At 30.7% G+C, this 16,152-nt stretch overlaps 1 protein-coding gene across 1 annotated transcript; it reads left to right on the forward strand.

Annotated features, from left to right (window-relative positions):
* Positions 1-209: 209 nt before the first annotated feature.
* LOC115886253 (6-phosphogluconolactonase) lies at positions 210-14,995 on the forward strand. Its single transcript, XM_030905346.1, has 5 exons — positions 210-540; positions 5,834-6,040; positions 6,120-6,260; positions 8,109-8,251; positions 14,844-14,995. The coding sequence occupies exons 1-5, from the start codon at positions 423-425 to the stop codon at positions 14,943-14,945; spliced, it is 711 nt and encodes a 236-aa protein (XP_030761206.1). The 5' UTR covers positions 210-422; the 3' UTR covers positions 14,946-14,995.
* Positions 14,996-16,152: the final 1,157 nt, after the last annotated feature.

The raw sequence follows: 16,152 nt of genomic DNA on the forward strand, positions 1-16,152 counted from the left end.
TAAATTCCCCTATTATTTTACATATAAAACGACAGCGATCTTCATTTCATAGCCATCGCAGACGCCGTTTTTTTTTCAATCATATTTTATTTTTTATAAGATTAATTCAAATCGTTGTAGAAAGATATACGGCGTCATTTTCTTTGGTAACTGTTGATATCAGTTGATAATATGTTCAATTTCTGTGGCAGTCTGTGGTCAGTTCTTATCAAATTAAAATTATTTATTATTTTAAATATCCAAACAAATATCTCTTTTCAAGTGACATTGACGTAAATTAAATTAAACCAAACCAAGGATATCAAGACTGATTAATGATTAGTCCTCAACAATCGCGTGTAAAATACTAACTTTTTTACATTCACACTAGGAAGTGAATAAGCATTTTAAAATTTATCCAGAAATTTAATTTTGGTTTAAAAATGGTTATTTCAATTTTAGATAGTAAAGAAGACGTAATTTTAAGCCTTTGTAACTTAATAGAGTCAACAGCTAGTGAAAGTATTGAAAAAAATGGAGTTTTTAATGTTGCAGTATCAGGTAAAAACAAATTTCCTTTTTGCTCTAAATATAAGTACTAAAACCTGAGAGAAAATATCAATGTAAAGTATTATTGCATATATTGAATATTATACTACATATTATAATGAAAGAATATAACTAAAATAAAAAATATATAATAAAAAACATAACCTAAAAATGATTTTAGTCGTGACGTCACGTCACGTCTGATATGTTAGGAATGTTCATTAATATCGATATATTATCGTCGATAGTTTTATTCCGGGAATATTAAAAAGATTAGATTTTGTGACATCGGTATTTAAATTTGCAGAAATAACTTTATTAATGATAAGATTTCAAAAGATTAACAGTAATATGCATAAGTAGGGGACGTTCATAAATTACGTGAGGCATTATTGATGATTTTTAAAACACCAATTCACCACAAACCACATTACACCAAAACACTTTACCTTTACATTGGACTCGCGTTTCGCTATATAACCATGTTAACATCATCATCAAATGATTAAAACTAAACTAATATCTACGAATTGGGCGTTTTTTCAGTTGGTACTGACCAAGTAAGTCAAAATCAATCGAGCGCACAATGGTTCCCCTTAATTAGCTGCGCGGTCATAACTGTAAGATATCTAGATATAGCTCGACTGCACCTTTTTTAATAGAAATTGATAACAAATGCTAAATAAATGTATATAAAAAAACTTAATGCAATATGTATTAAAAAAATTGGGCCCAGTTCGTGTGATATGCATTTTAAGTTCTAACTATTCGGAAAGGTATACAGATTAGGTTTGCACATATTATGTACATGTTTTTTCATATTGAAGAGGTCAAATTTATATTAAATGATGAAAAAATAAAAGAGACAATTGCTTCATTTTATAAATACAATTTTATTGTCAATTGATATACAGTGTGTCCACGAAATAAGTTGACACGAAGAGGAAAAAATAAGTTACTTTTATTTTAAGACAAAAAGTCAATCTTTCACCACCCAGTATAAGATCCAGCGGCAATTCGCGGCAGCCAGTGACAATTAATTTATATGCAATATACTTTAAGCAACAAGTATTATCATGCCGTTTAAGAGGATTTGAAAGGGAAAGTAGTTAAAAGTCTTAAAGAGTGACAAGCAAAAATGTAAAAATACTATTTTTGTTGCCGTCAAATAAATTACCATAAACTAATATTACTTAGGTTTAATTAAGTGCAACAAAGAAAAAAACAGTTCTTTTTACCTTCTTTTCGAACGTCCATTACAGAAAAGGCAACAGCTTTTATCAATTTTAACAAAATAAGTAATGAATTGGCGTTATCTGAAAACTGTTTATGTCAGCTTGATACCAGTAGCAAAAATGTGACATTTCTAATAAAAAAAAGCGCTACGCCAGGCTTACTTGATTTTCTTATTTATTATGTATCGTTTACAGGGGAATATAAGAAAAGTATTAGCAACAGTTTCATGCAAACATTTTGAAATTAATATTTCTAAGTAATGACCTATCTGGGAACCACTGTGCATCGGGTCAATTAATTACCGTGACTAGAGCAATAGAAAAAAGAGAACTGGAAGGAATTGGATCATTATTCTTTGTTTATCTTATCTTCATATTTATTTATTTTGACGCTCTCATAGGAATCTAATTGCCTGTAATTTGAGACTTGTTTGATTAATTTTAAATTATTAACATCTATACAATGATCTTTATCAAAAATATGTTGAACAACGCAAGATTAATCTGGTCTTATTGATTAGTTAGATTAATTAGTCTGGTAATATTGATCTTCTATAATATGATGAAAATATATATAAATGAAAAATACGGCTTTAGCGATGGCTATGAAATGAGGATCAATGTCGTTTTATATGTAAAATTATACCTATAGATGTCATCGATCCTCATTTCCAAGCCAACTGGCCGCCGTTGTTTTTTCGACATACGGGAGTTTGCCCAACATTATTTTGATTACAATTCCCTTACATAATTTTTTTAAATAAATATATTATTGTATAAAGGATAAAATCTCAGGTTATATCGGTCTGTTTTCATTCAATAACATTCATTTATTCATTAAAGCCTCTATATTTCGTTAGTGGTTACTAACATCATCAGGAGGTACCAAGCTACAAGAAACATTATTCTTTACAACAAAGCAATCCAGCAAACAATACAAATATACAAGATAAGAGTTACCATAATAAAGACGAAAGTCAAAGAACAAAAAAAAACACAAAAATAAATCAACAAAAATTTCGTCACAAATTACAATGAGGTAAAAAACAATAATATATGGCAACTAATTATATATAAGTAAAAACCAGAAATATTAATTAAATAATCTAAAATAACTTACAATTAGAGTTAAAATATCTGTACGTAATATAGTATTGTATGCATTCATCTTCTTCTTACAGTGCCATACTCTATACAGAGCGTCGGCTACCTCTCGCATGTACTTGTGATGTGTGTCATTAGTGTTTTCACAAGTACACGGGACCTACAGTTTATCGCCGAATCTGAAGGGCACTATTTGAGAAGCTGTACAAGGCTAAATTTACTCAAGGTGGTTTGCCATTGCCTTCCTTGAGGTGGCGGCTCGCTGGTCGCTCTATTTAGATAAATCAATATTTTTATTTAAATAAATAAAGCGACCGTACTGGCTGAGGATCGAACCCAGTACCATCCCATCTCTCGCACCGCAGATCGACACACTACTGCTTGCGCTACGGCCGGCCACATGCATTCGTAAATGAATATAAATTCATTTTAAATACATTTCAAAAACCATTTTACCCGTCTCTGCTTTTCAACATGCGATTAAAATCACACCTTTAAAAATGTAAAGTCAAAAGGGAAGCCAATATTTGGACGGTTCAAAATTTGGAGATCCCTTGCAATCTAGGGGAGAATGCCCAACAGTGAGACATTTTTTTAAGACCGTAAAAAATATTTTATTTTTTCATCAAAATAAACTATTTTAGTATACTTTCAAGGCAACCACTAAAATTAACAATATTGTTATTATTGCATTTGTCTCATTGTTGGGCCCTAAGGTCAAACAGTAAGAAGAGGAAGTTTTAAACAAATAACTATTTATTAATTACTTAAAAAATAGTTAAGAGTATTTATTTGCATTTGGCATAAAACAAAGTAGAGGTGTCTTAAACAAAGAACTTAAAATATATAAACACAAGTGCTAAAAATATAATTAACTTAGTCAACTAACGAATAAAAAAAAAGAGTTTCATAGGTTTTTGTTGTTAATGTAACTTCGACTTAAAATAAAGAAAAACTCTGTTATATAACAAATTCATAAACCAAATAATATATGTGTTAATCTGACATAAAATAACAACGCTAAAATGTTAATATTTAACATTGGACATAATATGTCTGTCAGGGTAGATTGTGACAAAGCATTCATCTGCAGAAGATGAATCTAAAATTGGTTCTTCTCCAGAGCTATCGGAATCAATAAACACTTGTTTCTTCACGCTTCACTCTCTTCACTTTGAATTATCTTTTCTTTGGTTCATATTAAACTTAGCTAAGTATTTTTCTTGTATTGCATTTGCCTATAATTTTTTTTAAATATTACTAACAATATAATACTATCGATACCATGATAGACATGTTCAACAGTGCCAATGAGTGCTCAAAAGGTACCTATGTATGTCCCAGTCTTAACGGGTGCACTGTATGTCGGACACTGTCTCACTGTTGGGCAATATATTTTGTCTCACTGCCGGACATTAACACCAGTCGGCCATTTTGTAATTTATTTTATTCTAAAACTACTTGAACAAAAGAACTTAAAGGTATATTCTAAAAAACCATTCTAAACTTACCTCTCCACTAATAGATTTATTAAAATAACTAAGTGTTGGCCTAACAGACTGAAGAAAACGCACTTGTTAAAAATTATTTTTTGCTTCAGAAATTTTATTGGGTGCAGTTGATATATATCTCCCAACACTGCAGGTTCCATATTTGATACAGAATAGTTGGTATATCGGTAGTGTTTTACTCTCGGGGAAAAAAAGGGGAATTGAATTCGACGCGTTTTAAATGAAGGGGATTAAATGTCTCACTGTTGGGCATTGTCCCCTACCGGTTGCATCTCAAAAGTGGTTCACCCCTATAATTTTTTTATTTCTTGAGATAAAAAAAACGAGATGTGGTATGTTAGTATATGACATAAATTATGATTGATTGACGTATTCAATTGTTTTTGGTCACTTCCTGTTTTACCTGAAATGACTACAACTTTTGATTTTTAAATGGCACCCTCGATCAAATCTATTTTTCAAGGCTCCTTGATTAAGAATTAGTGTTTTTAATCTAGCCATGGCATTCTAGATTGAATTTTAAAATACGATTTTTTATTAAGCGAGAATGTCAAAAGTTGACATATGATATGTCATTCTATTCAGAATGTCATTTTCTAGCGAATAAAGTAAAAAAATACCGAGAGTGCCATTTAAAAATCAAAAGTTGTAATAATTTCCGTTGAAACGGGAAACGGGAACTGACCAAAAACAATTGAATACGTCAATCAATCCTAATTTATGTCATATACTAACATACCAAATCTCGTTTTTCTATCTGAAGAAATAAAAAAGTTAAAGGGGTGCACCACTTTTGAGACGCACCTGTTATATATAATCTCTATGTTTTCAATTCCGATGCACCCGGTATCATCATCATCATTTTCAGCTTATTCAACCATTTCCAATTATTAATTTAAGTTACATATACTTTTGCATTTAAATTTTTTGAAAACCGCAGCAATGTTTGTTGAATTTTAAGACAGCGCACCCTAGAGCGTACAGTGTACTGTTAAATGCTTATATATATGTTTAATATAGAATAAGGTTTATATGGTTTAATATAGAGTAAGCAAACATTTTTTAAACGAGCCCTAGTTTGTTGGATTCCTATTACCCAGCCCAAAGTTATTAACATTTAAATAAAAACAGATCTAACCTTCACCTACCACTTCATTTTAGTAGGAAGGAGGAAATTGTTCAAATATTCGTCATTATTTATGGCACTCCATATATTAACAAAATTTTGTAAAAATTACATTTTCTTATATTATTTGCAATAGCAGTTGGGCCCTCTAGCGGCCATTCTACAAACTTTAAAATAATTTCCAGGAATTTCTCATGACCTCTTTAGTTATAAGTATTTTTTTGCTTAGAATCTACGGCTAATATTCTCCGAGATACAGCCGAGAGGTATTCTTAGCTTAGTCACTCTGTACATAGTTTACTTTATTGTATATTTATGAATATTTTTAGGTGGATCTTTAGTGTCTTTCTTAGCTAGTGGATTACCACAAATCAAATCAGATTTTCGTAAATGGAAAATATTTTTTTGCGATGAAAGATTAGTTCCTGTAGATAACGCTGACAACACATTTGGCCAATATAAAAAACAGCTTGTAGACACTAAAGAAATAAATCTTACCGAGGCTCAGTTTGTGACGGCTAAGCAGAATACTTCAGGTATTTGTTACTTTTTTTAATAATTGCTAAAAAATCATTATTAGTAAGTAGGAAAAAATTAGTAATAGGAAATGTTTAGGTGAAGAGGCCGCTAAGGATTATGAAGATCAGATAAAGAAATTTGTGCCAGGAACTCCATTGCCTCAATTTGATATGCTTCTCCTAGGAATGGGCCCCGATGGTCATACATGCTCTCTTTTTCCTGGGCATACATTATTAGGTATTTGTGCTATTAGGTATACAGTAGGGTTTTCAAACCGTGATCCCGAAATCCCAGGATCCCGGTGAATGTTTAACCTCGAAATGCCGATATTAAATCCCCGGATCCCGAAAATCTTGACAAAATTAAATGTCCAATCTAAAATGATTCGACTTTATACACTTTAGTTTTTCAAAGATCATATTTTATTTAGACTTAGCAGAACGTCAATATCTTAAAGTTATATTTCCGTGCTTGCTATATTTTACTATTTTTGCAACAAGAATTGTATTTTTTTACTTACTAACTGCTAGGGTGCCTAACTACGAATGTTACTTTGTTTTGTCTGTTTTAATAAAGCTGTTTTTTCATTTTCTTTTTGATATACCGGGTGCGTCTCAAAAGTGGCTCACCCCTATAACTTCTACTATTAACTATTTTTTCAAATAAAAAATCGAGATTTGGTATGCTAGTATATGACATAAGTTAGGGATTGATTGACGTATTCAATTGTTTTTGGTCACTTGCTGTTTCACCGGAAATGACTACAACTTTTGATTTTTAAATGGAACCCTCCAAACCCACCAAATATGCTAATGAGCCACCCTTGTTCCATTTGAAAAAATTGAGATATGATTATAAATACGATTTGGGCATCTTTTAACCCGCCAGGCCAAGACACGAAAAACATTATACGATCAAATTTTTCCAAGTCTCCTTCATTAATAATTAGCGTTCATTAACAATTAGCGTTTTTAACACGGCCATATGGCACTCTAGATTGAAATTTGAAATACGATTATTTTTTAAGCGAAAATGTCAAAAGTTGACATATGGTATGTCATTGGTTAGGTTAGGTTGTGCATCACAACCTATTCAGTGTGTCATTTTCTATCAATTAAAGTAGAAATATACGAAGGGTGCCATTTAAAAATCAAAAGTTGTAGTCATTTCCGGTGAAATTGGAACTGACCAAAAACAATTGAATATGTCAATCATTTCCAATTTATGTCATATACTAGCATACCAAATCTCGTTTTTATATTTGAAAAAATAAAAAAGTTATAGGGGGTGAACCACTTTTGAGACGCACCCGGTATATACCTGCATTTGAATTAAGTATTACTTTAGATTAAATTTCTCATTCTGACAGTCAATTCCGGGATCCCGGGATTATAGGTTCTTATCCCTGGATTTCAAAACGGGATCCCGATCCCGACAATTGGAAACCCTAGTATACAAGGTCCGGCAATTGTCCGTCGGGCATCTGTAGCTCTTAAAAAACTTAGATATTTTGTGCAAACCTAAAGTATGTGTTAGGATGTATTTCAGAACAATATTTTCTTCTACACGTTTAAAAAAACGAAGAAAAATTATTTTATATGTTAGATAGTTTGGCATAGAATTTTGAGCACCCTGTATGGTTTACGATTACGATATTTATAGCAAAGTAAGTACAGACCAGCTATAGTAAATACCTAGTATAGTTTTGATTTTGGGACATTTCTTGTATTTTTATTTTTTCTTAAATGGCTGAAAAGAATATTCTTTTTAATTATTTATTAATATCTCTGAAACTATTAAAACATATTTAATAATATTTTAGGATTATGGAAAGTGAACAGAAAGGAAGCTAAAAATGGAATAACACACAGGGTGTTCCATTAAAACCATTAAAAAAAATCCCGTTCCGTTCACACTTTTTTGAGCCATTCTGTAGAAGTTAAAATATTTTCCAGAAATACATCCTAATACATGTTTTAGGTTTACACTTAAACAAAATTCCTAAGTTTTTTACTATAGGAGCACCGACGTGACGTACTATTATTGCCGGACCCCGTATACGATTTTATTAATTTATTTTTTAAGATGAAATTTCCAAATTGGTTGCTTCCATTAGTGATTCGCCTAAACCTCCACCTAACAGAATTACGTTGACTTTTCCCATTATTAATAATGCTAGAGTGTGTGCATTTGCTATATGCGGACAAGACAAAGCCGATATTATAAAGGTAATATAAAAATTACAATACTTTTTTGTGTAGCAAATATTATGTTTATGTAGCCATAGATAAATAAAATAAATTGAGATTGGAATGCTTGTCTTCCGTCCAAAACTATATCCAAAACTTATAATTCTTTTGTATCGCGTTCGTTGTAGGGCGTTGATAGCATTTTCCCTTGCCAAAGTAAAAAATCTTCAAAAATTAAAACCGCCCCACGGTGGGGTATTAGCATGAAAAAGGTGATCGAAATTCGAAAAAGCAAATGTGTTTAAGATTTCGCAAAAAAAGATAAATGATAAGTTAAATCATCTCTGCCATGAATGGCGTTGCTATGGGTGTGTTTAGTTGCATTCATTTGTTTCAACGAAACGTCAAAGTTGTTACTTCTCACAGATAAGAGGTAAATGGCTAAATTTTATGTTTAAAATTATAAATTGTTGTTGTTCTTGTGCTCTTTTTACGTTTATATTATTGTTTTGATTGAAAATGGCTCAGCAAGCTGCAAGTATGTATTCTACAAAAACGTATTATTTATTTTGATATTCCCTATACTAACGATTTTTTTTGCAACTAAAAGTTAGGCGTTCAGAAAATTTGATTAAATTTGTGACATTTTTATTACACTTAGAGGTTTAGTTGCGCATTTCGAAGAATTCAGCATATTGTCTATACACGTTTTACTTAGTAAACATTGGGCTTTCATACACTAAAATAAAATACTGCGACTTTTTGCGACTTTGCTGATAAAATGAGAAAAACATTCTTGGTTTCCTCTAATTTGCCAATCATTGATATACTAATGCGAGGTGTAAACCGCGATGGCATTCTTGTGTACAAAGCGATCGCATTAGTGCCATTAGCAGTATAGCACAATTTGGCATTAGTAGCGACTTTAGTGGTATGGGCATTGCTCGCGGATCAGTCGTAGCATTAGTAGAATTAGTTGCGATATTACTACTGGCATTAGTGGCATTGACCGTGGAAACACTGGAACAGTGATTTTTCTTTCTTTTTTTAGAATCGATGAATTATCCTTTATTTTGTTCATATTATTTCCTCTTTAATTGAAAATAGCAATAATTTATATAAGGTCTACATAAAAAAATTTCGATCAACTATCTCTTACCCCACTGTGGCGCCCTGCCTTGTTGAAAAAATACCGAAAAGCGTTTAAAATGTTTTTTTATTCAAAATTATTTTTGCGATCTTGTGACTTTATTTTTGAATTTTATTTGGACAACTCCGAGATAACTGTGAAAAAGTGCATTTAGAAAACTTAAAAACCGCTGTGTGAAAATATGCAAAACATGCTGCTGTATGAAAAACTGTATTTCAGGTTTTTCATACATGTTCTAGAGAGACACGCGGAGAGGAAGACCGGGAAGACGACCGAATATATGAGCTCTGTCGTCTGAAGAGATTAGACTAATTAAGTTTTTCTTCCACATAATTACTAGATTTATTATTGTATTTATATTAAAATAAATAGTAAACAAAATATACAGTCCACATCTTTAATTAATAAAAACTACCAACAAACACGGGCATTGGTATCTCGGAAACCGTAATAGATACGAAGATGGTTAAATTGGGGTAAAGTTGCGCCTAGTGCTGTTCACCAAGATGCCATCAAAAAAGTTTTAAAAATTTCAAGGATTGCTGAGTTTTTTGGAAAAAACGGATTTTTTTGAAAACTAACTTTATTTTTTCCTGTCGTTACTTTTTAGAAAAATAAAAAACTAATTGCACATTCTCATAGCCACTTTATTAGGGCTATCTGAAAGTATTTTTAGATTTTGAAATTAGCTGATAGTTTGTGAGATACAGAGGCAAACTTATTTTTTTTAAATACGGACCTGCATTTTTTATTTCAGATTTTGAAAGAACTTAGTCTCCTGAGTACAATGATATTCCACACTTTATACTTTTTTGTTGTTTAGGGTACAACAAAACTATTTAATTATTATTTAAAAAAAATTCAAGTCCAACTCTGTTTTTAAATTATTTAATCTGATTATATTTATCGCAACAATATTGATCAGTGCTAATTAACATTGAATAAGGAAAATTGAGCCAATTGAAAGATTCAAATAAATAATATCCAGATCAGCAATTTAAAGCTATTATTTTTAACTTTTCTTATTGTGAATTTGAAATTCTTAGTGTACGATCTAATAATTTGCATAATATTAATCGTAGTTATTATGATTAAATTAACTTCTACAAACTAGTTTCTAATGCTCTACATAGTCTACATGTTCAAAAGGGTTATTACCACCCTCCCTATTGCACAAATTTATTTTTCGTTCAATTTTATTTATATTTATTATTAACTTTTGAATAGATCTTCTTTTTATACTTTCGAATGCATTTGTACTCTTTATTGTAACTGCCTAGATGTGTTGATTTCACTTTTTTGTAAAATTTGGACCTGTCGAATTACTTGACGTCATCAGACGGTCCAGGAACCTCGCTGGCCATTATACTGCTCTACCATTTCCAATCCATCTTCCGGGGAAATGATTTGATTTTTTATTTTATATTTTATTGCATTTGATTTTCCGTATTCAACCCACGTCACTGTTAACTTTGAAAGCTTATCAATACTGTAACGATGAATATATTAAATATTAAAAAAGAACAGAGTCGGACTTGAAATTAGTTTAAATAAATTGTGTGCAAATTTCCAAAACAAAAAAAATATTAAGTGTGGCATATCATTGTACTCAGGAGAGCGAGTTCTTTCAAAATCTGAAATAAAAAATGCAGGTCCGTATTTAAAAGAATTAAGTTGGCCTCTGTATCTCACAAATTATTAGCTAATTTGAAAATCTAAAAATACTATCAGATAGTCTTAATAAAGTGGCTATGAGAATGTGCAATTAGTTTTTTGATTTTCTAAAAAGTAACGACAGGAAAAAATAAAATTGATTTTCAAAAATATCCGTTTTTTCCAAAAAACTCAGCAATTCTTGAAATTTTTAAAACTTTTTTGATGGCATCTTGGTGAACATCCCACAGCGCAACTTTACTCCAATTTAACTATGTTCGTATCTATTACGGTTACCGAGTTACCAATGCTCGTACCTCGAATTTGTAGCACCCTGTATATAATTCTTAGTTTCGGAGATACATGGTGTAGAGTAGTTTCGTTTTTATTTCGATTTTTTCCAAATAATTTCCGAAGTAACGTCAATATTGGGATGAAAATTGGTATCTGGTAGTTTTTTGACATGAGAAATTTAATTTTGATATTAATATGACTCCTACTTGTAGAGGGCGCCACCTACATATTTTTGAATTATTTTGAAGAGTAATAATTTTTGTCCGTATCTGTATTTTTGTCCGTCTAAATTATGAATACCATAATTTAAATAAATTAATACCATCATTGCCATAAATTAAACATGTCGACTAAATAATTATTAGACTGAAATGATAAATTTGAAATATTTTTGTACCAAAAAAGTTCCCAAATTTATCAGTTCAGTCAAATAACTACCTATCTACTCAATATGTTCGTTTTTTGTCAAAAAAGACATGTATTGACTATTTTCATTCCAAATGTCTTCAGAACGGTTGCTCGTAGCGATTTTTACCAAGAGATCTTTTTTACGTAAAAAATCATCGTAAATGTATATTTTTTACTCAGTAGTTTTATACAGGTACGGACGAAAAGTTATTCCTCTTCAAACTAGTTAAGAAATATGTAGGTAGCGCAAGTCTACAAGTAGGAGTCATATTGACATCAAAATCAAATTTCTATTGTAAAAAAAACAGATACCAATTTTCATCCAAATATTGACGTTATTTCTGAAATTATTTGGAAGAAATCGAGATAAAAATGAATCTTCTACACCCTGTATCTCCGAAACTAAGCATTTTAGGACATACATTTATTCGAACTTTTTTACTTATATTTATCCCCAGAATATGCTGCCAAAGTTTCCGGAATCCAGTTCGGATCACCCTGTATACTAACATCCAAAATTTGTTTTCATTTGAAAAAAATAAAAAAGTTATAGGGGTCCATTAGGAGTCAGCCACTTTTGAAAAACACCTGATAGATACTGTTGAATTGAACTAACAAAGCACATATCTTTTAATTTTAATAAATAGGAGTGTTTTAAATTTGAATCGATGCGAACGTATTAACAGAATAGATTAATACCATGATATAAAGAAAACAAGGTATGATATTGCGCAGGTTCGTCACTACGTCACAGATGATAACGACACCATTGGTCGGTAAGCTCCGCGCGCCAATTTCAAATCGTCAAACTGATGACACAATAAATTTTAAAATGACTTTTCAAATGTCAAGCTTCCCATATTTTAAGTCTTTTTTTTATTAGTGGCAATTGAACAATATGGATATTTTTTTATGGCGTATTACGTCACAGGTGATATGCGCAAACTGAAGGAAATTGGGGCCGCTATCGATCATACCTTGTTTTCTTTGTATCATGGATTAATACCATATGATCGAAAAAAAAACGGCGTCCAGTTGACGTGGAAATGGCGATCGAAGACACCCCCATATAATTTTACATATACCTAAAATGAGAGCGATCTTCATTTCATAGCCATTGCTGACGCCGTTTTTTTTATTATATTGTATTATAAGTATGTGAACACTAATTTTCCAAAGGCCATATTAAAAAAAAGTTTGTTAACTTGACTTTTAAGCGTATTTGTAAAACGTGTCTAATCAACAATCTAATCAAAACTAATTGCTATTTTTATTCGATCATAATATCCATCGAATCTTTAATTTTTTATCTACGATATAAAACTAAACTAAAAACATCTCATAAAGCTTTTTAAAACGTACTTTTCAATATTATAATTGAGTTTGAATTTGAACTAACCCTATAGAACAGAAAATAATAAATCTATATTTATTATATACAGGGTTGTTCACCACATACGACACGGAGTATTGTATCCAAACGATGATATTTTTACAAATTGTAAGTTTGGGGTTCGTTGAAGGACTATTAGAGCTACAATTTAAAAATATTTTTACAAGATACAGAGTGTACCAAATAAATAAAAAATATCAAAGTTGTATTTTTTTAAATGGAACACCCTGTATATTATTGCATTTTTAGTTTCTACGATTAAAATAAAGGTAAATTTGATTAAGGTTTATTACACTTAAACCTTACCTTACCGTTTTTGAAATATTTTCAATTTTGCGAAGTTGCAGTATAAATTTTAAGGCTTCATTTCTTCGAGGATATCAAAGTTTTTAATACTAAATATTTACTGAAGTTTATTTATTGATCAGTTATTGTGTTGCAATAATAAAAATTATGCTACCTTATACAGAGTGTCTAAAAATGTTTTTTAAATAATTACTAGCTTTAAATGGCAGTAACTTATTTAATTTAAATAGAACACCCTGTATATTTTATGAGAATCAGATGCACAATTTAATTGTCTATCAAATTGTATTATACCACTTCTTACCTATTCCTTCAAGTTTTCGTAGAAAATGCATTTTCTTACAATTTAGACCTCATGTATCAATATATCCATGGAATATTGACATTTTAGATTGTTTTTAAAACAACAAATGTACAAAATGTACAGGCTAGTAATATTATCGTTTTTAGTAAAACGATAATATTAGTAGCCCATTTGTATGCAAAAAGAAAACTATTTAAATCTTTATAAAAGAGTATACCATTAATTAAATATACCACCAGTATTTCCGCCCAAATACTAATTAACTACATACTTAATTGTATTGGTTAATAAATTATTCTAAATAAATGTGGATTTGAATCAGAAATCAATATAATAATAAGTTATGAAAATGAACAATGAACGTCTCTGTTGTTATAAATAAGCATTTGTCAAAAAATTAAATATAATTTTTAAGGTGTTACTTTTTACCACACTGTCTTAATACATGGGTATATTGATAAATGAGTTCTAAATTACAAGAAGATTCATTTTCTACGGAAACTTGAAGAGATAGGTAAAAAATGGCATAATACAATTTGATAGACAATTAAATTGTGCATCTGATTCTCATAAAATATACAGGGTGTTCCATTTAAATTAAACAAGTTATTGCCGTTTGGTTTGGTTGCGTTAAAGCTAGTAATTATTACAATAAATTTTTAGACACTCTGTATAAGGTAGTAAAGTTTTTATTATTTCAACACAATAGCTGATCAATAAATAAACTTCAGTAAATATTTATTATTAAAAACTTTGATACCCTCGGAGAAATGAAGCCTTAAAATTTATACTGCAATTTCACAAAATTGAAAATAATCAAAAAAGGTAAGGTTTAAGTGTAATAAACCTTAATCAAATTTACCTTTATTTTAATCGTAGAAACTAAAAATGTAATAATATATAGGGTGTACCATTTAAAAAAATACCACTTTGATATTTTTTATTTATTTGGGACACTCTGTATGTTGTAAAAATATTTTTAAATGGTAGCTCTAATAGTCCTTCAACGAACCCATAACTTAGAATTTGTAAAAATCTAGTCGTTTAGCTACAATACTCCGTGTCGTATGTGGTGAACAACCCTGTATATTTTATTAACGAAATTTATAAATTTATGTTTTAGAGAATACATATCGATGAAGAAGATTTACCGGCAGCTAGAGTTAAACCTGTTGGTAAAGTATACTGGATTCTTGATAAGGCAGCTGGCAAGTACTTGGTTTAGAAATTATTAATTTTGTTGGATAATGGAAATTAATAAAAGGATACTTATTATATAGTTGTAAAAATTATTTCAACCATTTCCATATTTTATAGTATATAGTATTTTTTGACCTTATTTTATAACTAATGCAAATGTAAAAAGCTCGCAAATAAGTATTGAAAATAATACATATTAAATTTTCCATTACCAAACCAACAATAACTCATGGATGAGGAATGCAAAATGTTTGGGAGGGGGGTTTATCGCCGCGGCTTTACAAATCTTTTGTGTGTCCCTCTTTCTTGAGTTATAATCTATCTATTACGCCAGCACCTCTTGCGGCTGGAACCTGTTCTAATCACACGTACCGACCTGCGCATTAAAGATTCTCGGCCGTGACGTTATCTATGAACTGAACTGGCTTTTATTTTTCTAACGGTACTGCCAATGACTAAAGAATCCAAGGACATATAATATCCGAGACCAAATTGTTACCATGGCTTCAAACAGTGCCGTGGCAATATATTTTTCTTAACTTAGCTGCTTGAAGGGATATTTATATTTTTGATAAATGTTTTGACTACGCCTATGGTGTAGGCGGTGGTATCATAGTAATTAATTACGAAAAAAACGTATTAAAGTGTTAACAAAATATACAAAACTAGTATCGACGATTAGCACATATCAAGTACATATAGTATCAGAAAAATAATTACCAAATTCAACAGGAGAACGCTAAAAATGTGGAGTGGACTGTTTATTTACTTATGGAAACGCAACTCCTGGCTCTTTCTTATCATTGCGGCTTTTAAACTTGAAAGCTGAACACATCACCATTGTAATGAAGTTTAAACAAAGCTCACTACACACAACAAATTATTAAACATCGCTAAAATTGTCACTGTTGACGAGGTGGTGACTCATCCGTAGGCTCCAATATGATGGCGTCTAACGTAACAAATTCTGCTGCAGCCCGTATGGGCGTTACATGTCCTTGTATTTTTTAGTCATTATATTGCTCTCATCTACAGGAGTGGGGACAGCAACACTTCGATATCAGCGCGCGGCGTATCGAGGAAAGTATCGATAGATGCGAATCCCCAAAACTCTACTGCATAAAAACAAGTACTGAATAAAATTATTATTTTACAAATAATTCGATGGCCTTAATTATAAATCTAATAAAACTGAACTAACTTAACAAAACCGAATTAATTTATAACAGTTA

This window comes from Sitophilus oryzae, unplaced genomic scaffold (genome assembly GCF_002938485.1).
Source record: "Sitophilus oryzae breed Bouriz unplaced genomic scaffold, Soryzae_2.0 scaffold_476_pilon_pilon, whole genome shotgun sequence".
In the NCBI taxonomy this organism is placed as follows: domain Eukaryota; kingdom Metazoa; phylum Arthropoda; class Insecta; order Coleoptera; family Curculionidae; genus Sitophilus; species Sitophilus oryzae.

Bases quoted from the DNA above. Each gene is read 5' to 3' on its own strand.
- LOC115886253 (XM_030905346.1), top strand. From the start codon at position 423: ATGGTTATTTCAATTTTAGATAGTAAAGAAGACGTAATTTTAAGCCTT. The intron at 6,041-6,119 runs GTATTTGTTACT...GGAAATGTTTAG, and splicing joins GGCTAAGCAGAATACTTCAG to GTGAAGAGGCCGCTAAGGAT. The intron at 8,252-14,843 runs GTAATATAAAAA...TTTATGTTTTAG, and splicing joins ACAAAGCCGATATTATAAAG to AGAATACATATCGATGAAGA.